Source organism: Gobius niger (assembly GCF_951799975.1).
Source record: "Gobius niger genome assembly, chromosome: 1".
In the NCBI taxonomy this organism is placed as follows: Eukaryota; Metazoa; Chordata; class Actinopteri; order Gobiiformes; family Gobiidae; genus Gobius; species Gobius niger.
Window position 1 is genome coordinate 2,335,869 of NC_136852.1, and position 25,634 is coordinate 2,361,502.

The 25,634-nt window shown below is 41.8% G+C and overlaps 1 protein-coding gene across 1 annotated transcript in view; it reads right to left on the minus strand.

Annotated features, from left to right (window-relative positions):
* The window catches only part of LOC306979360 (interferon-induced protein 44-like), a gene marked incomplete at its 3' end in the record, with an annotated part of 91,108 nt that extends 72,463 nt beyond the window's left edge, over positions 1–18,645 (minus strand). The window contains exons 1-7 of the mRNA XM_079578264.1: positions 18,566–18,645; positions 17,590–17,619; positions 17,464–17,509; positions 15,704–15,905; positions 10,713–10,862; positions 10,475–10,643; positions 9,947–10,047 (exon numbers count right to left, since the gene is read on the minus strand). Coding sequence (XP_079434390.1) covers positions 9,947–10,047; positions 10,475–10,643; positions 10,713–10,862; positions 15,704–15,905; positions 17,464–17,509; positions 17,590–17,619; positions 18,566–18,608 — 741 coding nt within the window. The 5' untranslated portion in view covers positions 18,609–18,645. The remainder of the gene's footprint in view (positions 1–9,946; positions 10,048–10,474; positions 10,644–10,712; positions 10,863–15,703; positions 15,906–17,463; positions 17,510–17,589; positions 17,620–18,565) is intronic.
* Between the last annotated feature and the right edge of the window lie 6,989 nt (positions 18,646–25,634).

The window sequence follows — 25,634 nt, forward strand, 5'->3', positions numbered from 1 at the left end:
AACAAGCCTCACAATAAACCCAATAGTCCACTTCAGCTGAACTACATGTCCGCAAGATCGTGACGGTTACACTTTGGAAAGTTTAAGTTTATTGATGGAATTCCCCTTGAGATGTGCCATCTTGTTTGCGAGGGGGTCCATTAACACAAAACACTAGCTACGGTTAACAAAACACAGTAAAAGACAGGATACAGACAGGACAAAACACACATAAGGACAGTCGCACAGACAAAACAAACTTGCTCCATAGATACAGACGGCATCTCTGGAATCGCCCATATATGGTCATTTTTGAAAACAGTTAAGGGGGAAAACAATTTTGAAAAAATGAACATTTTCTCTAATTATTCAAAAACTACTGTAACAAATGCTGAATTATGAATATAGTGTCTACTAAATAAAGATACAAAGACATGGGGAGGAGCAAAGTGGTTCAACAGCCCATAAATACATAAAAAAAACGGAGAATGCTAACATGATGCTACATGTTAGCATCGGACTAATGCTAACGGTAAGCTAGTGCTAGCTACAACTGCCGTTTTTTCACTTCTACTGAACAATCTGCTGTGAGAAAATATCCAAATGGGCCCGATTTACACTCGACTTTATTTGTGTGATAAATAAGTTCATATTCCACCAGAAAATGGCTAAAAAGAGTGAAAAATTGTGTTTCTCTAAAGATTCTATTTTCCCCCTTGGCAAAGCCACGCCCCCTTCTATGACGAGATGCCGTCTGTATCTATAGTCCTCCCAAACCCCACCAAGATACTTAGACAAAATTTACAAAATAAAATAAAACAACAACAGAAATATAGTCAAAAGGAAACAATTCCAAGAGATGAGGTAAAAGTACAAAATTACAAATACACCTGAAGACATAAACAAGGTGTTTTTAGGTGAGAAAATAAGGTAAATAAACCAAACAATGTTAAAGAACGAATGGATAAAGGTGAACTGTTCCAATCAGAGGGGGCTTTGAACTGAAAAGCTCTGCGTCCTATTTCTTTATTAATACGTGGGACAGTAAAAGTAAGAGAGTGAGTACTTCTAAGTGAATATGAGGATGTAAATGGAATAAGAAAATGCTCCAGATACTGCGGACAGCTGAAGTAAATACATTTAAAAATAAACGTCTATTGTTTGGCTGCAACCAGTTGAGATTTTCAAACAAAATGCAATGATGGGTTCTGTAAGGACATTTCAAAATAAATCTGCACAGGGGGTTAAACAGAATATGAAGTGGCTTAAGGTACAGATCAGATGTGTTTTGATAAATGGTGTCGGCATAATCAATGATGGGCAGAACTAGCTGAGTGATCACTCTTTTTCTGACTTCCTGCGTAAAACAATTTGCTGAACGAAAAATAGGATTTAAAGTGGCGTTCGTTCACTTTATAATATAATCTATGTGTGGTTTAAAAGTGAGTTCAGGATCGAGCCACAGTCCAAGATATTTTACTGCGTCAGCTTTATGAACAGTAGAGCCATTATTAAACTGAATATGTAGATCAGGAGAAGAACGTAAATTATGATGAGTGCCAAAGAGCAAACAACATGATTTTTTCAGATTTAGTTTAAGGTTATTGTTATAAAACCAGTTTTGAACACGACTGAAATCAAGCTGCAACTGATTTTGTAGCACAGAAGGGTCTGAATTAGAAGAATAAAGTACCGTAGCATCAGCATACAAACTAGAAAGTCTTTCATAACATCTGGACCGTATGGAAGGCGAGCTCCGTTTATTGTTTCGCATGGATCAACCAGACCTTATCTGTACTTCCACTTCCAGGTGATGCTTAATTGTTTTGGCCATGTTCTTGCAAACAAACATAAATGTTAGACACATTATACTGTGCACAGTGAGCAAACTTCTTTACTGTTTAGGATAAATTTGTCAGTTTTTCAAGCTCGTTAAAGGCCTAAACAGTAAACCCTAGGAAAAAGCTATTCCTAAATAACTATTAACTTCTTAACCCCCACCTGAACCAAGCACATTTTCTCTCGTTTGGCTTTACCCACATCTTAAAGCAAAGCAACAAAAGAGCGACAAAAACGTGCTGGAAAAGCAACGAGAACACAATAAAAAACCACATAGAAATACAAAAATAAAAAGCAATGAAGAAAGGCCCCACTTGGTCAGTGACTTCAAACTTTTAACAATTTAACAATATTTTGAAGGATTTTTCAGAGGGATTTTTTAATATCTAATTCCAAGCCTGATTTATTCAGATTTGAACCCAAAAAAACAGGCGGAATTTGAGTTTTTATAGATCTTTTCACTTGTGATTAGTCATTGAAACAGTATAACAGCAACAGTTTATCCAAAATCCCCTCTGAAAAAATCTTAGTTACTAATATGTCAATAAAATAAAACCATACACTTTAATCTGGCTCAATCCATTATTAAGATTTTCTTGCCCAAAAATTGGCAATTTTATATGTCATGATGGTAAAACTTCAGTGATCTTGGGGGACCTCGAAATGTTGCCCAAATGAGCTAAAATATGGTGTAGTTTCATGGATAGTGAAACTTTATTGCAATATTACAATTTATAAATGTCCTGTATAGCCTGGGACACCCTAATGTGCACAAATATAAGAAATATCCAGTTGTGGGTCAAATGTTGTCACTTTTAAAGATTTAAAGATGTAGAAACAGATCGTTTGTATTGTACGGTTTATTGACAGGTAGCATAGAAGATACAGCAGGCACAAAAACAGCACTCAGTCACATGATCTGAAGTCACATGATCTCTATCTTCTCTGTCACCCCCCAAACGTAACACACTGCGAAAAGAAAAGGAACAATTTGGACACAATTTAAGAAGAACTTCCAGTCGAGGCGCTGCAGGTTTTCTCCTTTTAGCGTCAGAATAAAGAAACTCGACCAAACTCTCTCTTTGTGATGTTTATTTTGTGTCGGAGTTTTCCAGGAAGTGACTCCATCATGTCTGAGTCGCTCCCTGGTCTTTCTCACACTCTTTCATTCACAAACACGGACACGTTTGGTGTCCACGTGTAGCAGGAAAGGCTGTGATCCAAATATGGTCATTTCCTCTGTGGGAGACGGCGGCGGCTAAAGACGGGAGAGGCAGGGCGCGTTCGGAGGGTTTTTAACCTCTTAACCCCCACATTAACCGAGCACATTAGCTCCGTTTCAGCTTCACCCAGGTTACTCACTGTGCTCATTTGAAAGCTAAGACCTACGAAATCTTTTTCATCACTTTTCTGTTGCGTTTTCATCCTCTTCTTATTGTTGTTGCTATTTTGATGCTTATTTATCGACAAGCTTTTAGATTTGGGTAAAACTGGAGGAAATGTGCTCAGTTCAGGTGGGGGTTAAGAGGTTCAAATCCTGCCTGATTTACTGAACTCCTTAAAGGGATATGTCAGGATTTTTGACATAGGGCCTCAGTTCCTCGTTATCCAGAGTGTTCCTGATTTCTGGAGATATTTTGTTTTTCTAATTCATGCAGTTCTAAATGTAATTTAATTTTAGTCTAGATTTAGTCAAAAAAAACTTGTAAATTTTAGTCTAGTTTTAGTCGACTAAAATTAAGACTAATTTAGTCGACTTATATTTATAATATTCATTATAATCATATTTAATCTTGTCCCTCTGCTTCATGGAGCTGCTCCACATGAACAAAGCTCAGAGCTGATCCTTTAGCAGAGGATTTACATGATCTGAGGCTCTTTCAATTGAAGTTTGGATGATTTTAGTCTCTCCTTTTCATTTTTATTTAGTCTTATTTTAGTCGACTAAAATATCTGGACATGTTACTCATAGTTTTAGTCTCATGAGAAACTTTTAATTTAGTTTTAGTCCAATTTTAGTCGTCAGAAATATCACTTTGACTAAAATTAAGACTAAATATTTTAGTCGACAAAATTAACACTGGTGGGGTATTTTAAATAATATAATAAAAAATCAGGCTACCTGTCCGAAAAATGTACCTGAGTATTTCAAAGTTAACGAGGAAAGTCTTTGTAAACATTGGTCCGCAGCCTCTAAAATCTCTTGTCCTGAAACTCCTGATTATACTTTGATTAATAGAAACCAGAGTTCCATGTTTCTCTCGTGTGTAAATGAGAATGAGGTCATTGATACAGTTTTGAAATGTAAAACAAAAGTATCAATGTGATGAATTAGATATGAAAACAATCAAATGGGTTATTTCTGCAATTTCAAAACCTTTAACATATATTCGTCATTTGAATCTGGTGTATTTCCAAATAACATGAAAACAGCCAAGGTTATTCCTATATTTAAACATGGTAACAAACACCTCTTCACAAACTACCGACCCGTCTCACTCCTCCCACAGTTCTCAAAAATCATAGAAAAAATATTTGACACAAGACTGGACTCATTCCTACAAAAGCACAACACAATTACTGACAATCAATATGGTTTCAGGAAAAAACGATCGACATCCCTGGCAATAATTGATACAGTTGAAGACATAGCAAATTCCATTGACTCCGAAAAACATTTAGCCGGGTTATTTATTGATTTGACAAAAGCTTTTGACACTATAGATCATCATATTTTAGTAAATAAATTAGAGAGATACGGTGTCAGAGGAGTTGCTTTAAATTGGATCAAAAGTTATTGTGTAATCGTCAACAGTTGAAGTGAAGATGGGTAATCATACATCTGCGCGTTTGAATGTTGCTTGTGGTGTCCCCCAGGGGTCAGTGTTGGGCCCTAAACTGTTTAACTTGTACATAAATGATTTGTCTCAAAATGCTTGAAAATGGTCCTCTTCGCAGATGACGCCAACATGTTTTGTTCTGGTGATAACCTTGATCAACTAATAGAAGTAATAAGCGTAGAATTAAAAATTAAATAAATCATGGTTTGATTCTAACAAACTCAACCTAAATTTAAGTAAAACTAGATTAATGATATTTGGTCGTCGCAGTAAGAAATTAAATGCACAATTGCAAATAAATGGATCAGTTATTGAAATTGTGAAAAAAATCAAATTTCTTGGAGTAATAATTGATGATGAAATTCGATGGAAAGGTCATATATGTTACTATGCCGAAATATGAACGAACAGAGTCAGAAGAAAGGTTTACGTTATTTATTCTTGTAGGGTTAAACCACAGCCCATTTTACCTGCTGGACAACAGAGCGCTGATATGATCCAAATTAACTCATAACATAAAGCGGGCAACCCCGGAAACCCAACAACATGCGACATTGAAACTGAACATGCAATATTGAAAAGGCACCGCAATCGCAAAGCAAAACACTGCAATGTGAACACACCACATGCGATTGGATCAACTCTAGTCTGACTCTGACGTATGCAGGTTTTTAAGGGAAGTGACCCGAAACAAAACAAAACAAACACAGAATTGAAAAAATCTAGTTAGTCCGCCCTTACAGGATGAACTCCCCAGCATGGGCTACAGCGGGACGGACTAACTGGAAACAAAAAACTACAAGGACAGCAGGTAGCAACACTGTAAAAACAGACAAAAATAGAACATTATAAAACACACCAAACTTACTTTAAACACCTTTAATATTATTAAGCATATCTAAAATATCTAAAACTACCTGTGCGTCGTGAATGCCCCACACACAGTCTGCTCAACAACCCCCACGCCGCTGGTCATCAATCGGCTTTGATCGATCCTGCCATTAAAATAAACAATAAAAACCAAGCGTTGTTGCTACCATACCTCACACAACATATACATTCTAAAAGTCACTCACCAAACAACTTCAGCCCTCACACCTGGCGTGGGTGAGCACAGCGTGAGCCCAGCAATCTTCCTGGTCGCCCACGGAAACTAGCACCTCGCTACAGCCAGGCCACTTCCTATTTAACCCGTCACCGGCCCGAAGGGAAACAGCGACACCCTGAGGTACCACCCGTTACATATAGAACAAATTGGGAACAAGATATCAAGAAACATTTCTATAATGCAGAAGTCAAAGTACCTTTTAGATCATAAATCACTTCATATATTGTATTGTTCACTGGTATTACCCGATCTAAGCTATTGTGCTGAGATTTGGGGAAATAATTACGAAAGTTCACTGATTTCATTAACTCGTCTTCAAAAAAGAGCCGTGAGGATTATCAACAAATCTGGTTATCTTGATCAAACCAACATATTGTTCTTGGAATCAAAAGTCATTAAACTCACTGACCTTGTAGATTATCAAACAGCCCAAATAATGTTCAGAGTCCAGCAGAATACCTGACCAAACAATATACACAAACATTTTCTCACACAACAAACTGTGTACAGCCTCAGGATCAGCTGATGATCATACATTTACACAAACGTTCAAATCAACTATGAAAAGTTTTTGGGTTTCCATTACTGGTGCCAAAATACATGCCCCCCCCCCCCCCCCCCCCCCCCATTGTTTTTTTTTTTTCATATTTTCCAATTTTTTTGTTTGCTATTATTTTTCCCCTCATTTTTTTATTACTATTATCTTCCCAATTCCCCAAATTACTCCCATTTGTTTCCCTAATTTTGCCCAATAAAAAAAAAACACCACATTTTCCCTTATTTTTGCCTCAGTTTCCCCCCATTTTCCCCCCATTTCTTGACATTAGCTATGAACCTGATATTGTAAATCTTATTGTTCTGCTTTCTGGTTCCAGACGACAAATATTTTAGTATTAAAGTTCTGAGGTAACGGCTCCCAGCTCTCGTTCTGAGTTTTGTTTGGGGTGAATGAAATGTGAAAGACGAGGCAAAGATTGTGACTTTGGACTGTGTTTAAGTTCATCTGTGAATAGATGAAACGTCTTGTTCTTTTGGATCTGCTCTGCATCAACACGAGTAAATCCAGACCTGCCTGTTCGGTCACGCCTTGTCGTCTGACGCATCATGAATTTTTAAAACAATGACAACAGAAATAGATCAGATTCTTTCGCTTTTCGAGAGAACAAAGCTCCTCCTTTAACGGGAAAGGTCTGAATGATTTTTGAAGTTATGCAGCAGTAAAATAGAAAACGACTGTCTAACCTCAGCAGTGAAGGCTCATTATTATTATGGATCTGTCTGCGGCAGAACAACCTCTTAAATCAGCTATTGGATTGCTTAAAGTGCATCTGACATTAGACTACATTTTTGCTAAAACATAATTAACACAATTATATATAAGATTATGCTAAAAAAAAAAAAAAATGGTACCAATCATTCTTTAGTTTTACTTCCTAATTGGACACTGACAGGAAGTGACATACAGGCGATTTTAGAATATCAAAAGTGCATTTACTTCTGCAATTCAACTTAAAATGTGAAATGAATAAATGATAGACTCATTACATGCAAAGTGACAAATGTGCCTTTATTTATTATCATTTTGATGATTATGGCTCAGGTTGTAAAAACCCCAAATGAAAAATATCACAAAAATTGAATATTTTGAAAATGGACTGTAAGCAAAACTATAACAAATAAAGGATTGACATTTGTCACTTTGTCATGAGTCTATATCATATATTAGTTTCACATTTTAAGTTGAATTACAGAAATAAATGAACTTTTTCATGATATTCTAATTATATGGCGAGCACCTGTAGATAGGCGAACAATACAGGGAACGGACAGCCCTTAGCAGAGGGCCCTGGACCCCATACTCCCAGAGCACCCCCCACAGGGCACCACGAGGGCCCCGGACCCCATACTCCCGGAGCACCCCCCACAGGGCACCACGAGGGCCCCGGACCCCATACTCCCGGAGCACCCCCCACAGGGCACCACGAGGGCCCCGGACCCCATACTCCCGGAGCACCCCCCACAGGGCACCACGAGGGACGCGGTCGAACGCTTTCTCCAGATCCACAAAACACATGTGGACTGGTTGGGCGAACTCCCATGAACCCTCGAGCACCCGATGAAGGGGATAGAGCTGGTCCAGTGTGCCACGACCAGGACGAAAACCGCATTGTTCCTCCTGGATCCGAGGTTCAACTATCAGCCGGATCCTCCTCTCCAGCACCCTGGAGTAGACCTTACCGGCTGAGGAGGGTGATCCCTCTGTGATTGGAACACACCCTCCGATCCCCCTTCTTAAAGAGAGGGACCACCACCCCGAGTGTCCGAGACACGCGGCCGGAGGTCAGACGACACAACTACAAAGTCGATCATCGACCTCCTGCCTAGGGTGTCCTTGTGCCACGTGCACTTATGGATGGACACCCTTGTGCTCGAACATGGTGTTCGTTATGGACAGACCGTGACTAGCACAGAAGTCCAATAACAGAACACCACTCGGGTTTAGATCGGGGAGGCCGTTCCTCCCAATCACTCCCTCCCAGGTCTCACTGTCGTTACCCACGGGGGACGCGACCCCTCACCGGGGTGAACTCCAACACGTGGCGGCTGAGCTGGGGGGCTATGAGCAAACCTATCCTAGCCCGCCGTCTCTCCCCGCGGGCAACTCCAGAAAAATGTCAAGCTCAGGCTCCTCCCCCCCCAGCGAAGTGACGTTCCATGTCCCGAACGCCAGAAGCTGCACACGCAGACCAGGTCGTTGAGGCATCTGCCTTCAACTGCCACCCAGTCCTCTCTGCACTGACCCCTACGGATCCCTCTACGGGTGGTGGGTCCACAGGAGGGCCCACGTCGTCCCTTAGGGCTATGCTCGGCCGGGCCCATGGGCAGAGGCCCAACCACCAGGTGCTCGCATTCGAGCCCTGACCCCAGGCGACATCACGGTCCTTGTATGTTGCACGTCCATAAGAGTCTTCTGAACTGCTCTTCGTCTGACCCGTCACCTAAGACCTGTTTGCCCTGGGAGACAACAGAGCTCCAGGATCATACGGGCGCTCAAACAACCCGCCACGTTAAGGTAGCGGCTCACGGGGTTGTAACTTTTCTGTAAAAGTCATATTTTCATTAAGCATGGGCACTTTAAGAAATATAAATATCTCCAGCTCCTGTTCCTTTTGTTTTTTTAAGCTCTAGTTTAACAGCCAAGCCTATGCCTCTCCTGTTCTATACAAAAGGCCTGGCACCTTTTACCCACGGCTGTGATTGACAAAAAATCCAATCCTGCCAGTTTTGCCAGTCACATCTCACGCCATGTGGGTGCGGAATGATCCGAATGTCTTTCAAACAAAACATATAAAAATAGACCAAATGCTTTCTCTATTGTGAGAACTCCTTCAACTGGAAATGTCTGAACGATCTTTGATTGAAGTACTTTCTATGTGTCACAGTCAAAATATTAACATTGAAAACAGGCGTCGGACAGTTTACCCCAAAGGCCCAGAGCAATCAGGGTTACTCAAAAAGCCAGTTCATTGCTTCAAATCCTGTTAAACACTTGCTATGGGCCCAATAAAATAAAAGGTTTATACCCATGGCCCGAAATTTCCTTCTACATCCCTGACTGAAAACAAATAATTCAGGCAAATAACACAAAGTTTATCTCCAGCTCCTGTGTTGTTGTCGGGCACAAGGTAAATCTGACCTTTAAACCTTAAGCCCAGGCCGGCAGGTTAGCATGTGGGAAATAATGTGGTCAAATAAGAGACAAGAGTCAAACTAGAGTTTTGAGTTTTTATTATCTCAATTAAGTGTATCTTGTGCTTTTATGTTGAATGAATAATAATAAAAACAAATTGAAAAAAGTTGGATCGGTATCATTTCTTCTTATGAAATGATGAAATTCTACAACGTGAACGATCCCACTGAATCCTCACTCAGTATGCATTCGCTTGATGATGTAGTCATTTCCATAAACTTTCATGTAATCCACTGCAGTCAGGAGCAGCTCGTCATCGTCCTGAACGCGCTCAATGTTTCCTGTGTTGTAGTTCTTCACAGGAAACATGCAGTTCAGAGGGATTCCCACCAACAAACTCAGCTCATTCATCTGTAGAGAATCACACAGAACATCAGGTTCAGTTACAGCTGCTGAAATGTGAAGGTGTTTCTGTTAGAAAAGCTTCACCTTTTTGTGCAGATATTTGCATTTGTAGACGTTCTGTAAATCCTCCTCCATTTCCTTGGAAACAAGGTCGATTTTTGTCAAAATGGCCATTTCAGGAATCTCTGTAAATCATCAAAGAAAGACACTTCAGGACCAGAGTGTGAACGATACGTAAGGGATAATAAAGGATGAGGTGTCCATTGTCAGAAATAACTTATTTCTGATAATGGACACCTCATCCTGCATTATCCCGCTCATACCATGGTCCCGTGAACTGAAACTGATCATTGGGGCCTGTTTGTTTATTTGTTTATTTCAGTAGTGTCACTTTTTAAGCTGTTTTACCTGAAAATAGTTTCAGCTCAATTGTTTATTACTATGCAAACAGCTGCAGTGGAGTGATATAGAACGTGATTTTACAGTTATTTAACTGTTGATGTGCTAGGTGTACATTATAACTTTTTAACGGACACCTTCCAACCAATCAGAATCAAGTATTCACCCAGACCATGGTATAAATCTGCAGATCTATAATCTATAATCTCTTACTCAGGTCTCTGGCTGCTCTTCTGATCTGGCTCATCTTTTTCACAATGTTCCTGTCAATGTCTGGACTGTCAGCCGACAGAACACAGACTAAAAGATGAAACTGATCCTCCAGAGTGGGCTCCTTTTTGTAGTAAAGGTCACTTGTTGCCAAGGCAGAGTCAGGTTTGAACTGTGGAACATCAGTGTTTCTCGTTAAACTCAGGGTTAAGTTCATTCTTGTGCTGAGAGACACTCGTACCGTGTAACCCTCTTTTACGTGTCCTTCCAACACCAGCTTGATGTCCTCAGGTAGAATCCCACCGGGCCCGGGCTCCAGCCCCATGGTGTCGGTGAACACGAACTGGAAAAATTCATCTCCACCAACTTTGTGGATCCTGTGAGTCTCTAACTGAACGAGAGAGAGTAAACTGGTTATACACAAGCTAAAACCAAGAACAGTAAGAGCAGTGACCATGTTTGGCAAAATGTACACAGGAGGTACATGAAGAAATTTGGGGGGGATATTTATGACACTCTGTGGGGGGATTGTATCTATTGCAGTAATACCTTTTATAATAAGTTGATGCGCTATGTTTGTCTATGTTTTTGTATGTGTGCCTGACAAATAAACCAAATAGATCATGAGAGGATTCAATCCGGCCTGCGACTTGTAGAGCATTGTGCATTCCTAACCACAATGCCAGAGCCACTATATATCTGTATCTATATCTATATCTATATCTATATCTATATATATATATATATATATATATATATATATATATATATATATATATATATATATATATATATCTGTATCTATATATATCTATATATATATATATATATATATATATATATATATATATATATATATATATACTCCACAGCAGCAGTGATCCTAGAGACGCTTGGCTATCGTAAGAGCAACCATGAGATGAAATACCCACCATGGAAAAGAAGGCTGGAGGATAACATCAAGGCAGCATGGAGGGAAGTGAGTCAATTGACAGAGGCCTTGAAAGGTGCAATGAAAAAGCAAGTACCCAAAAGGTACAGCCAGATGCCCATACCTGAAGCATTGGAAACTGCCAAACAAAGGCTCCAAGCCTTGGCCAGCCGCCTAAAGAGATACACGAGAGACAACGAAGCCAGACGAGTAAATCGCCTGTTCGCAACTCAACCAGCGAAAGTGTACGCTCAGTGGCAGGGTAACAATAACAGAGCAGACCCACCAAGGCTGGAAACTGAACAGTACTGGAAAGGCATATGGGAGAAGGAGGCAGCACACAACAGTGATGCACAGTGGCTGGTGGCTCTGAGAGAGGACCACAGCAACCTCCCTGAACAGAATCCAGTTACCATCACAGTGGCAGACGTCCAAGAAAGAGCCTCAGGTATGAAAAATTGGACAGCACCAGGCCCTGACATGATACACGCCTACTGGCTTAAGAAACTCACGGCTCTCCATGAGCGCTTGGCAGCACAAATGAACCAGCTGCTGAGGGATGGGGATCACCCTGAATGGTTAACCGAAGGGCGCACAATCCTGATCCTGAAGGATCCCTCAAAGGGTACAGTCCCATCCAACTATCGGCCAATAACCTGCCTCTCCACAACGTGGAAGCTCATGTCCGGCACCATAGCGGCTAAGATAAGTAAGCACATGGATCAATACATGAGCACAGCTCAGAAGGGAATCGGTAAAGATACCAGAGGTGCCAAACACCAGCTCCTGGTAGACAGAACAGTCGCTCGAGACTGCAGAACCCGACACACTAACCTGAGCACTGCCTGGATTGATTACAAGAAAGCCTACGACTCAATGCCACATACTTGGATCATTGAATGCCTGGAGCTATACAACATCAACAGGACTCTAAGAGCCTTCATTGCAAACTCGATGAGGTTGTGGAAAACCACCCTTGAAGCCAATGGCGAGCCACTTGCACAAGTCTCCATCAAATGTGGCATATTCCAAGGAGACGCCCTGTCCCCACTGCTGTTCTGCATAGGTCTGAACCCCCTCAGCCAAATAATCAACAAGACTGGCTATGGATACCGACTCAGGAACGGGGCCACCATCAGTCACCTCCTCTACATGGATGACATCAAGCTGTAGCTAAGAATGAGCGAGACATCGACTCACTGATCCATACCACCCGGATATACAGTGCAGACATTGGGATGTCATTCGGACTAGAGAAGTGTGGCCGGATGGTGACTAAGAGAGGGAAGGTAGTCCACACAGAAGGTCTCACTCCCAGAAGGAACAATAGCAGACATTGAGGACAGTTACAAGTACCTCGGAATCCCACAAGCAAATGGCAACCTCGAAGAGGTGACAAGGAAAGCGGCTACGGCCAAAAAACCTCCAACGAGTAAGGCAGGTCCTAAGAAGCAGCTCAATGGCAAGAACAAGTCCCGGGCAATAAACAGCTACGCCCTGCCAGTAATCAGATACCCTGCAGGAATAATAAGCTGCCAAAGGATGAGATACAGACCACAGATATTAAGACGTGAAAGCTCCTAACCATGCACGGAGGGTTCCACCCCAAATCCAGCACCCTGAGACTGTACGCTAGCCGTAAGGAAGGAGGCCGAGGACTAGTGAGTGTGAGAGCCACTATCCAGGATGAAACATCCAAGATCCATAAGTACATCAAGGACAAGGCTCCGACAGATGACGTGCTCAGTGAATGTCTCAGACAATGGGGAACAGAAGATGAGGTGCTGGAGGTCCCGTCATGGGAGGACAAGCCCCTACACGGCATGTACCACCCAAACATAACTGAAGTGGCGGATATACAGAAATCCTACCAATGGCTAGACAGAGCAGGACTAAAGGACAGCACAGAGGCTCATCATGGCTGCACAGGAGCAGGCCTTGAGCACCAGAGCAATAGAGGCCCAGATCTACCACACCAGACAAGACCCCAGGTGTAGACTGTGCAAAGAGGCCAATGAGACAATCCAGCTTTACAGAACTGCAGGGTGTAAGATGCTGCAGGGAAAGCTTACATGGAGCGCCATAACCAAGTGGCTGGTATAGTGTACAGGAACATCTGTGCAGAGTATGGGCTGGAAACCCCAAGGTCAAAGTGGGAAACACCTCCAAAGGTGGTGGAGAATGACCGAGCCAAGATCCTGTGGGACTTCCAGATACAGACGGACAAAATGGTGATGAACCAACCGGACATTGTGGTGGTGACAAAGAGCAGAGGAGCCGTTGTGACCGACATAGCAATACCAAGCGACTTCAACATCAGGAAAAAGGAACACGAGAAACTGGAGAAATACCAGGGGCTCAGGGAAGAGCTGGAGAGAACCTGGAGGGTGAAGGCATCAGTGGTGCCCGTGGTCGTTGGGGCACTCGGGGCAGTGACCCCCAAACTGGAGGAGTGGCTCCAGCAGATCCCAGGAAATACATCAGACATCTCGGTCCAGAAAAGTGCAGTTCTAGGAACAGCAAAGATACTGCGCAGAACCCTCAAGCTCCCAGGCCTCTGGTAGAGGAAGAAAGAGGAAGAAAGAGACCGAGGGTGAGGAAGAGTTTTTATATATAGTTATTATACGGCTCTTCACAACGTAAGTAGAAGCTTCGTTGATTTAAATGGGATTTCCCAACGTTCTACCGGTCATTATTTTCTGCTAAAGGACCTCTGAGAAAAATAATGACGCTGCCAATGGCAACGGAGTTGGTGCTTTCATATCACTCCGCTCGTACGTAGTAGCGACACTATCTCTGTCCCCGTCACTGAGAGAGAAGTCGGGGAATCGCTCGTGAAGTTATTATGAGTCTGACTTATAACTTACCCATAGATTCACCATCATTCCTCCAACTGCACCTTCAGCTAAGTAGCTAGGCTAGCTGCTAGCCTTGCTGCTTCTAGCCAAGCCAAACGTTGCAGAGCAACACGCAAACTTTTGGGAACTATTTGTCGCGGAAGTCTTTAAATAAACCTTTCGACCTTCATAAAAGTGTACAGTTTATGTTGTGTGTGTTCAGTTGGCAAATGGCCGTATAATAAGTGGGATAATGTAGACCTTTGTCGGTGCTTATTTTCCCGATAATGACCAGCGTTCTATACATTATCCCTTACATATATATATATATATATATATATATATATATATATATATATATATATGCTAAGGCAAAGCCAAAATAAACAACACATTGTAGCCATGTGGTATATGATCAGTCTGCCCCAGGACGGCTGTGGCTACATTAGTCGCTTACCGTAAGCTTTACCAGGTAATGTGTAAAGGTACGTACACCCCACCGAGTGTGGAGTGTATGAATAATGGTCACAACCGGCCGTACGGACTTCTACGGCCGAAGAAAAGAAAACACACGGAGAGCGCGCATGTGACCGGCTTAGAGACTGACCACAGAGGTTCTTTGACACGACAAACAAACGGGCACTTACCTTTATTTCAGGTTGCAAGAGCACTGTACGTCTGCGTATGTCTTTCCTACATTTCGTACAAAATTTGTTTTTTTCATATGCTGCACTTGAGGACTTCGTATGAGTCACACGTGAACCTCTAGTGCGGCCGACGCATGTTCCGATGCTTCTACTCCTCTATACATGTGGTTTAAGTCGTTGGTGAACTGCCCGTTCAGCGAGAGTGCATCAACCGCACAAAGCACAACAGCTGTTAGTTTACACGACGTACACATCATGTGCAGTTCAAACTTCATACGAAGCCGCATGAACCCGCGGTCAGCAAAGTGACTCGTCCGAGCAGCTCTGTGTGACGCACGTCAGTGTGTGGTGATCTGAACACACAACTATGCTCTCCACCTACAGAAAATAAACACAGCGATTTGGAAAATGCCAGAAATCGCACGACCAATAAGTTGTACGTCCGGTTGTGACCTAGACTTTTGTCCGAAAAAAACAGGCCTTCACCCTAACCCGTGTTTTTCTGACCAAAGAGATGTCAGAGTAATGTCACCTCTGCTCAACGGGACTAATGGGCCGACCCCATGAATAATGACTGATTAAAAAATGTTTCTCAATAGTATTTTCTTGTTTACGTCATATAAACTGTGAAGTGTTGTAATGCTCCAACGAAATGTCGTTGTTGTTTTTAAAATGACAATGACAGTTCTTCTTTGAATGATACATGTGGCCCGCTGTGGGCCCACCACCCAAAATTAATTTAACACCCTTGAAATAGATAAATAAGAGGCTACAAAACTCCAAAGACCAACCCACATTATAATAAAAAAGGAAATACTTCAGCCGTGAAACTTTTGCTCGTGTCGGCCGTGGCGTTGCTTGCAGCCAAGATGGCGGTCTGACCACGGAGGGCAGTTTGAATGGAGTTGATGAAGCTGGACTTCCCGGCTCCCACTGGTCCGTACAGAAGGATCCGCAGGTCTCTCACTCCTTCTGGAGGTTTATAGTTGTTTAGACGCTCACGAAGATCATCTCTGGTCCTGTTGGAGAGGAAAGAAGTTTCAATGTTTTTACTAGACTGCGATGATGTTGTGAACTCCATCTACAGATCAGTGGTATATGGCCCATATTGTGCTGTCACCTGAAAACACCAAAAGGAAATCAGCAGTGCCCACAAAGGGTGAGGTTCGAAGCTGCCAGTGGGAAAACAAAGAACATCTCTTTCACTGACTGCTCCACCGCTACTTTAACAAATAATGAATTATGGATGTATTTTCTGCCATATACATGAACACAAGTCGGGCTTTAACAACTACAGATTTTTGAAGATCGACTTATCTGTGAAAACAGTTGAAGTGGAATCGACTAGTCGTGTGATGATGTCATCATATTAAAGGCCCTTTATCTGATCTTTTTTTCTAACAAAGAATGAAGGAGGATGTCACAATATTACAATGGTAGTTGTCATCATAACTCATTCCTAACTTTCCTAACATTATTGTAGCATCCCAATTCTTCACAGGGACGACTTTATAGGCACATTTCACAACTTGCAGGGTCACTTTAACCCCTTAACTCCCACCTGAACCGAGCACCTTTTCTCCAGTTTGGCTTCACCCCAGCTGTGAAAATAGCAACAAAACAACGATGGAAATGTGACAAAAAATGAGAAAAATTTGATGAAAAAAATTGATGAAAAAATGAAAAAAAATGTGGAAAAAAAAATACAAAAATGTGACAAAAAAGTTACCAAAAAATTACAAAAATATGACAAAAATGTGATCAAAATTTGACAAAAAAGTTACAAAAATTGACGAAAAATGACAAAAATGTAACAAAATGTGACAAAAAAATGAAAAAAAAAATTTGATAAAAATTTGACCAAAAAAATTTGAAAAATTGACAAAAAAATCCCAAAAAAATGACAAAAATGTGATAAAAAAGCTACAAAAATGAGTTGAACACCCAACAAAAAAATAATGGAAAAAGAAAATCTGATGACGTGAGGAAAAAGATCCTCTCGGTTCAGGCGGGAGTTAAGAGGTTAACAGAAATGCTAGAAAACTTACCAATAAACGGGCGACACGGTAGCACAGCGGTTAGCGCTCGTGCTTCACAGCTAGAAGGTCCGGGTTCGATTCCCACCAAGGACGGGGCCTTTCTGTGTGGAGTTTGCATGTTTTCCCCGTGTCTGCGTAGGTTTCCTCCGGGTACTCCGGTTTCCCCTACCACTAAAAACATGTACAATAGGCCAGGATGTATGAGAGTGTGTTTGAGAGTGCGCATGGGGGACGACGGATGAAAATTAGCCTAAGGCTACAATCCGGTGTGGCTTGTTCATTAACTTGCACTGTCCCTACCAAATAAACCATAAATAAAAAATAACTACTTTGCTCCTCTCCCTGTCTCTGTATCAATATTTAGTTGAAAACATTGGTCCTGCACCTGGTGATTTTTCTCACTAATACTGAACTGAAATCTGGACTCCTACTGTGGGTTTGAGAAAACCTCTGTGCTCCGTTCCATCCTGGACCTCTGTGGTGCTGCACTATGAGAAAACCCCCAACAGGCAACAATACATGACACAGCTGTACTCACCCCCAGTCTATCGCCCTCCACGGATCTCCAAAAAGACCAGACACAACTTAGGATAAAAGCAGCAGATAAACGCCGTTATGTTTGGAAGGTATTGTGAGACTGATTCATGTAGGGAGAGGTTCCTACCTTTAGGTGTTGTATCTGCAGGCGGCTCGTCTGTTAAAGGTTAGAGAAGAGTTCATCAGCGATTGCTCGTGTTAATCACAGATTTACGCAATCTTGGTGTGTTATCAATTAATCTATCAAAAGTGCTTCACAATCGCATGAAATTACAAGAAAACAGATCAAATCAATAAAACATCAACATAAAAATGAATAAATTACAGTACACTGCAAAAAGTAAATATCAAGCATTGTCTTAAATGACTTGAGGAAATGTATCTTGTTTTGAGCGTTTTTCGCTAATTTAGACACTTTTTCTGATCTGACCGAGTTTGCTTTGCTTGTTTGAGGACATTTCAGACCAGTTCTAGGGTAAATCTCGCTTGAAATAAGAAAGTAAAATCGCCAGTGAGATAAGACCAATTTCTTACCCCATTGGCAAAGAAAATGACCTGAAATAAGGACGAAATGTATCGAAACGAGTCAGAAACATCTCAGAACAAGTGAAATAATCCTGGACAAATGCCCAAGAACAACTTACCGAGTCAAAACAACTAAAATTTAGATTATTGTGCTCAAATTGAGATGTTTATACTGATCTAGTTCATTACTTTTTGCAGTGTAAAAGGCGAGAGTGCAGATAAAAGACTTTCAGTGTCATATGCTCGGGTAAAAAGAACTGTTTTCAGCCTGGATTTGAACATTGTCAGAGTTGAGGCCTGTCTCACATCCTCGTGAGACTGTTCCAGATTTTAGCTGCATGAAACTGAAACGCAGCCTCACCGTGTTTATTATTGACTCTGGGAACCACCAGGAGACCCCTCCCTGAGATGGTTCATACGGCTGTAACATGTCAGAGATGGACTTTGGTGCTAAACTTTGGTGCGCATGCGTAGAACAAAGAAGAACAAGGCGGCAGAAGGCTCAAACCCGGAGTAACAAGTCACTTTTGAAACCCAGCAGTTGTGATTTTCTAAAAGCAGTGTTTGAACCCACTTACCTTTAGAGAACAACCAATTGAAAGCCTCGAACACACCTTCCATCAGCCTCAAGTTCAAAGACTGGTCTGGACTTTCAGAGCTGGACTCCCTCCTGTCTTTAGGACGACTCTGTTGTTTCAGTCAGGATGGAAGTGTTTGTCACAGCCTGATGTGTGTTAAGCTCACGCCCTGTGGACACCGAGCGTAGAGCCGTCCCACTTTAGAGGAGTTTTCAGGTGAAGGGAACGGTGTCTGAGGCAGAGGAGAGACAGGTCTGACTCTGAGCTCAACTCCTGGTAAGTACACAACACTTTCAGGCTACTTTCTTAGGCATCAACTTTTACCAAGGTTAGTAAAAGTCAGAGTTAGTTTTTGTCCTTGGTGCAGATTGCCTTTAAAGGGGGGGTATTCTGCTTTTTTCAGTCCCATAGCACCAGTCTATATCGCACTACAATGATGACAAACCTTCTGTTGGTCTGTAAATGCAGTAAATTAGAATAACTGCCTTGTATAAAATGTCTCTCTCAAAATGGCTGTAGTGAATGTCTTGAAATAGGCCTCTGTCTCTTTAAGAACCTCTGAGCCTTTAGACACGCCCCCTCCACACGCTGTCTGTGGCATCAGTGGGGAGGGGGTTCTGCTGAGGAGCAGTGGTTGGTTACTCGGCTGGTGACGAAAGCTCGGAGGCGTCTCCAGGAGGTGGGGGCGTTCCTAGGAGGACTCAGGCAAACCTATCCCTAAAATGGCCGCCATCAGAGTTTTTACAGATTACTCAGAAATACGTGAATGTGCCAAGGCAACACTTCAGCCATGTTTTTAATGAGGGAGTGACAGAATAACATGATGGAAAGCTTGAAAAAGTCCATTTTGCATAATACCCCCCCCCTTAAATAAATCTGTTAAACCCAAAGCAGCTTCTTAAAGTTTTAGTCTTGTTCAGGACCAGGGGGTCTTTACTGTTCCGCAGGTGGACTTACCAACTGTGACTTGGACAGAAGTCAGACTTGATCTAGTGGACAAAGTCCATTTACAAAAGAATTTCATTGTCTCCATTCACAGACAGAAACGGACATTAGCGCAACAGAATTACTGCAGACTTACAGTACCACGCTGTTAAATAAAGTGAAACTGGTTACACATGTCAGGGTAAAGAAAAAAAGAAGCAGGAGAAACAATCAGAAGCTTTCACTGAGTCCGCAAAGCCTTGAATTCAAACAAAGGAGTCGGATTTTATACCTCAAAGTGTGTGTCAGACATTGAATGTGTCACACAGTGTTGGAAGGCTTCATTGAAAAGGCGCCATCTGGTGGTGAACAAGCATTACAGCAGTGAAAAAAGGGAACTCAACACAGACTGAGGTCATTTATTCTTATTCAGAAAAGTGAGCTGAGGATTGAGCTGTTTAACAACTGAGAGTGAGGATTTAGAAAGAGGAAAACTGAAGAGGAAGTCACTGGCCAAGATAATAAAGGATAGTCTTGAAACAATAACTGGGCACCAAACATGTTTTTGCTTGTTTAGTGATGTCAAGTCAAATGATTAAAGCATCATAGAGCAACATCTCAAGCTCAACCCCTGAATATAAACTGGAGGCTCTTCTTACAGAGCGACGCCAACGGTAAAACCACTAAACTCTGTAGCGCTGCACTTCTACATGGACATGAACGAGGAGGAAAAGCCATGGCTCGTGTGCTTTACACGTTAGAGTCGGGCGGCCCGGGCCTTCGAGCCCAGCAGCACTGACGGGATCGGTGTGCGATACATAAGTGGTGTTGCTCTTGTTCAGCCGGCGCCCCCTGCTGCTCGCTGTACGACACGACATGATACAAAATGACACAGTGGACGTGTTGGTCACGTGTGTCGATGCTGATCACTAAACGTCTTTATCTTTAATACTGATTCAAACACATGTGAATGTTTAGTTGGAATGGCCACTGCAGACCAAGAGGATGGAAACGAAGCAGAACTCAGGTCAGACTCCAGGTCCTGCCCGGGTGAAGCTTCACAAGGTAAGACATGTTTCAGTTTCACCCTTTCCAAAACCAATTCCTACTCCCTTGTTCTTCCCACTTCCACTAATTCCTCTGTGAAGGCACCTTCAGAAATTCCTTCAGTTGTGCTGAACACAACACGACAGCAAAACAACTCCCTGAGAGTTACAGGTGAAACAGGGACAATTAGAATAGCCTTAAAAAGTGCATTCATTTCTGTAATTCAACTTAACCTCTTCACTCCCGCCTGAACCGAGAGGATCTTTTTCCTCACGTCAGCAGATTTTTTTCATCATTTTTTTGTTGGGTATTCAACTCAATTATGTCACTTTTTTGTCTTTTTTTTGTCACATTTTTGTCATTTTTTCGTTAATGACAAAAGCTGAGAAGCTGAGGCTCTAACCGCTGTGCCACCGAGCCGCCCACTTTAAAGAATGGAATGTATTATCTGTCTGTGAGAATCAGTTCTTAAATTAAGCGTTGCTGTGATCTTAGTTTTTCTTAAAAATAAGAAAAAATATTCTTTGTCTAAAACTGAAGAAGATTCAAAAAGTTTTTCTTTCTTGTTACAAGAAAAATTAGCAAGTTTTTAGCAAATATATCTGAACAAGAAATGGCCAGATTTTATTTCCTAAAACAAGATTTTTTTTCTCAAGAAAACTTTGCTCCACAAAACATTATTACTTTTTAGGGAAAAAATAAGAACTTATTTCTTAAAGTAAGACATTTTTTACTTAGAATCCACTTTTTGCAGTGAATCAGCTGTCAGCGCATGTGTTGACCACACTTCATTTCCCATCATCCCTTTGGCCGTTGTAGTCCTGGCCCAGGCACTGCAGAGAGACCAGGCCCATCGCACGGGCATTGGGCAAACCATGTATATGTTTGAAGTGTATATAGTGCATCATAAGTGCAGAGCCTCATGATGGACTCAGGACGAGGTAGGACTATCTTGTTCAGTGTTCACATCATGAGGGAATTGTATTGTGCTTATCCCCCCCGACGGGTGGAGGGAGGGTGCCCTTTTTGTCTTGGCTGAGCACCTGCCCCTCACTGGCCCAGCAGAAGTAACACAGAACACTGCAAAAAGTACTAGATTAGTTTAGATGAATCAATTTGAGCGTAATAATCCAAATTTTAGTTGTTTTGACTAGTTAAGATTTAGTTGGGCATTTCACCTCGATTATTTCACTTGTTCTGAGATGTTTCTGACTCGTTTCAATACATTTACACCTTTATTTCAAGTACGTTTCTCTGCCAATGGGGTACGAAAAATGGTCTTGTCCCATTGGCAATTTTACTTTCTTATTTCAAGCGAGATTTACCCTAGAGCAAGTCTGAAATGTCCTCAAACAAGCAAAATAATCTTGGTCAGATCAGGAAAAAGGTCTAAATGAGTGAAAACCGCTCAAAACAAGACACATTTCCTCAATTCAAGTCATTTAAAGCAGCACTAAGTAACGTGTTTACCTTAATAAATCCTTTCCGTCGTCCCTGTGGGGGTAATACAGGTGTTTATGGGATGATTGGAGGGTCTTTCATCTCCCCCTGGTGTCTCTGACCAGAAAACCATGTTTGCAACTTGGCTGACACCGGACCGGAGCCACCAATACACACTAATGGAATCACAAAGAAGAAGCTAACATGCTAACGGGCAAAGCTAACTGCGAGCTAACGTCACTTTAAACAGTATTTACAGCCAAGTTTGAGTGAAAAAAAATATTTCCATTGTATAACTGGATGCACAGTAACCCTCTGTCCCTTTGCCTTTTCTGTCAGCGTAGTATTTACTCTCCAAGACAATTAATAAGTAAAAAAATCGTAACTTGTTACGACACCTGCAGTTGCGCTTATGGCCTCTAGGGGGAAGAGTTACTTAGTACTGCTTTAACCTCTTAACTCCCGCCTGAACCGAGAGGATCTTTTTCCTCACGTCATCAGATTTTTTTCCCATCATTTTTTTGTTGGGTATTCAACTCATTTTTGTAACTTTTGTCCATTTTTTATCACATTTTTGTCCATTTTTTTTGACATTTTTTGTCACATTTTTTTCCCTCTTTTTTTCGTCAATTTTTTATCATTTTTTTGTCCATTTTTTGTAGTTTTTTGTCACATTTTTGTGACATTTTTGCCACTTTTTCATCAATTTTTCGTCACTTTTTTGCCACATTTCCATCATTGTTTTTGTCTCAGTTTTGTTGCTATTTTCACACCTTTTCTCCAGAAGCTTTTGGATTTGGGTAAAGCCAAACTGGAGAAAATGTGCTCGGTTCAGGTGGGAGTTAAGGGGTTAAGCCAATGCTTGATATTTACTTTTTGTAGTGAACATACCACATTTGCAATGCCCTCTGCTGGCCAGAGTGCTAATGCAGCCTGGAGAAATGTCTATGTTTGAGGAGAAGACAGTTTAGAATGTGAAATGTTGTCCAGCAGGTCACATGACTCCAGATGTGCAGACAGAACTAATGCACTAACCTGTGTCTCTCCCTCAGATCCTCCTCCTGCTGATGGTTTTGCCTCTGATGATGTGAAGGTCTGTGAGTCTCTCCTGTATTCATTATGTGTCCGTATGAAACTGATCAAAGAGTTAGCTTCAGGTTGTGATTCTGTGTTTCAGAAAGAAACGGAGGAACTTCTCGAAGCTCTGAAAGAACAGAATGAGGAGGTGTATAAGAGTAGGTTTGGACTGACCAGCAGGCATCATTCAGACTAAAGCGGGGGTATTATGCAAAATTGACTTTGTCAAGCTTTCCATCATGTTATTCTGTCACTCCCTCATTAAAAACATGCCTGAAGTGTTGCCTTGTCACATTCACGTATTTTTGAGTAATCTGTAAAAACTCTGATGGCGGCCATTTTAGGGATAGGTTTGCCTGAGTCCTCCTAGGAACGCCCCCACCTCCTGGAGACGCCTCCGAGCTTTGGTCACCAGCCGAGTAACCAACCACTGCTCCTCAGCAGAACCCCCTCCCCACTGATGCCACAGACAGCGTGTGGAGGGGGCGTGTCTGAAGGCTCAGAGGTTCTTAAAGAGACAGAGGCCTATTTCAAGACATTCACTACAGCCATTTTGAGAGAGACATTTTATACAAGGCAGTTATTCTAATTTACTGCATTTACAGACCAACAGAAGGTTTGGTCATTGTAGTGTGATATAGACTGGTGCTATGGGACTGAAGAAAGCAGAATACCCCCTCTTTAACATGCTGCACATAAAGAAGCAGTTTTGAAAAACTGGTGTCGCCAAGATTTTTCAAGAAATGAATCTATTTATACGCTGAAATGATAAGAGATCAAGATTTCGGGTGAGGAGGAGGTTCAAGTAGAAATTCTTGTCACTAAAGAACACTGTGATGCCGCTGATGGTTTTCCACCGCTGTAGAACTGGCCTGAGAGTCAGTCCAGTGGAGATGTCTGAAGAGCGGTCCCACCTTATGACATCATCAGGTGGAACATGAACATTTGATGAAATTAATGGACAAATATTCTAATTGGGTAAAACTTTACATTACGGGCCGGTAAGTCCTTGGTACTTACAGTGGTGATTCTAGGTACTTATTATACGGCTCTTCACAACGTAAGTAGAAGCCGGGCCTTCGAGCCCAGCAGCACCGACGGGATTGGTGTGCGATACATAAGTGGTGTTGCTCTTGTTCAGCCGGCGCCCCCTGCTGCTCGCTGTTGCATACAAAATGACACAGTGGACGTGTTGGTCACGTGTGTCGATGCTGATCACTAAACGTCTTCATCTTTAATACTGATTCAAACACATGTGAATGTTTAGTTGGAATGGCCACTGCAGACCAAGAGGATGGAAACGAAGCAGAACTCAGGTCAGACTCCAGGTCCTGCCCGGGTGAAGCTTCACAAGGTAAGACATGTTTCAGTTTCACCCTTTCCAAAACCAATTCCTACTCCCTTGTTCTTCCCACTTCCACTAATTCCTCTGTGAAGGCACCTTCAGAAATTCCTTCAGTTGTGCTGAACACAACACGACAGCAAAACAACTCCCTGAGAGTTACAGGTGAAACAGGGACAATTAGAATAGCCTTAAAAAGTGCATTCATTTCTGTAATTCAACTTAACCTCTTCACTCCCGCCTGAACCGAGAGGATCTTTTTCCTCACGTCAGCAGATTTTTTTTCATCATTTTTTTGTTGGGTATTCAACTCAATTATGTAACTTTTTTGTCTTTTTTTTGTCACATTTTTGTCATTTTTTCGTTAATGACAAAAGCTGAGAAGCTGAGGCTCTAACCGCTGTGCCACCGAGCCGCCCACTTTAAAGAATGGAATGTGTTATCTCTCTGTGAGAATCAGTTCTTAAATTAAGCGTTGCTGTGATCTTAGTTTTTCTTAAAAATAAGAAAAAATATTCTTTGTCTAAAACTGAAGAAGATTCAAAAAGTTTTTCTTTCTTGTTACAAGAAAAATTAGCAAGTTTTTAGCAAATATATCTGAACAAGAAATGGCCAGATTTTATTTCCTAAAACAAGATTTTTTTTCTCAAGAAAACTTTGCTCCACAAAACATTATTACTTTTTAGGGGAAAAATAAGAACTTATTTCTTAAAGTAAGACATTTTTTACTTAGAATCCACTTTTTGCAGTGAATCAGCTGTCAGCGCATGTGTTGACCACACTTCATTTCCCATCATCCCTTTGGCCGTTGTAGTCCTGGCCCAGGCACTGCAGAGAGACCAGGCCCATCGCACGGGCATTGGGCAAACCATGTATATGTTTGAAGTGTATATAGTGCATCATAAGTGCAGAGCCTCATGATGGACTCAGGACGAGGTAGGACTATCTTGTTCAGTGTTCACATCATGAGGGAATTGTATTGTGCTTATCCCCCCCGACGGGTGGAGGGAGGGTGCCCTTTTTGTCTTGGCTGAGCACCTGCCCCTCACTGGCCCAGCAGAAGTAACACAGAACACTGCAAAAAGTACTAGATTAGTTTAGATGAATCAATTTGAGCGTAATAATCCAAATTTTAGTTGTTTTGACTAGTTAAGATTTAGTTGGGCATTTCACCTCGATTATTTCACTTGTTCTGAGATGTTTCTGACTCGTTTCAATACATTTCGCCTTTATTTCAAG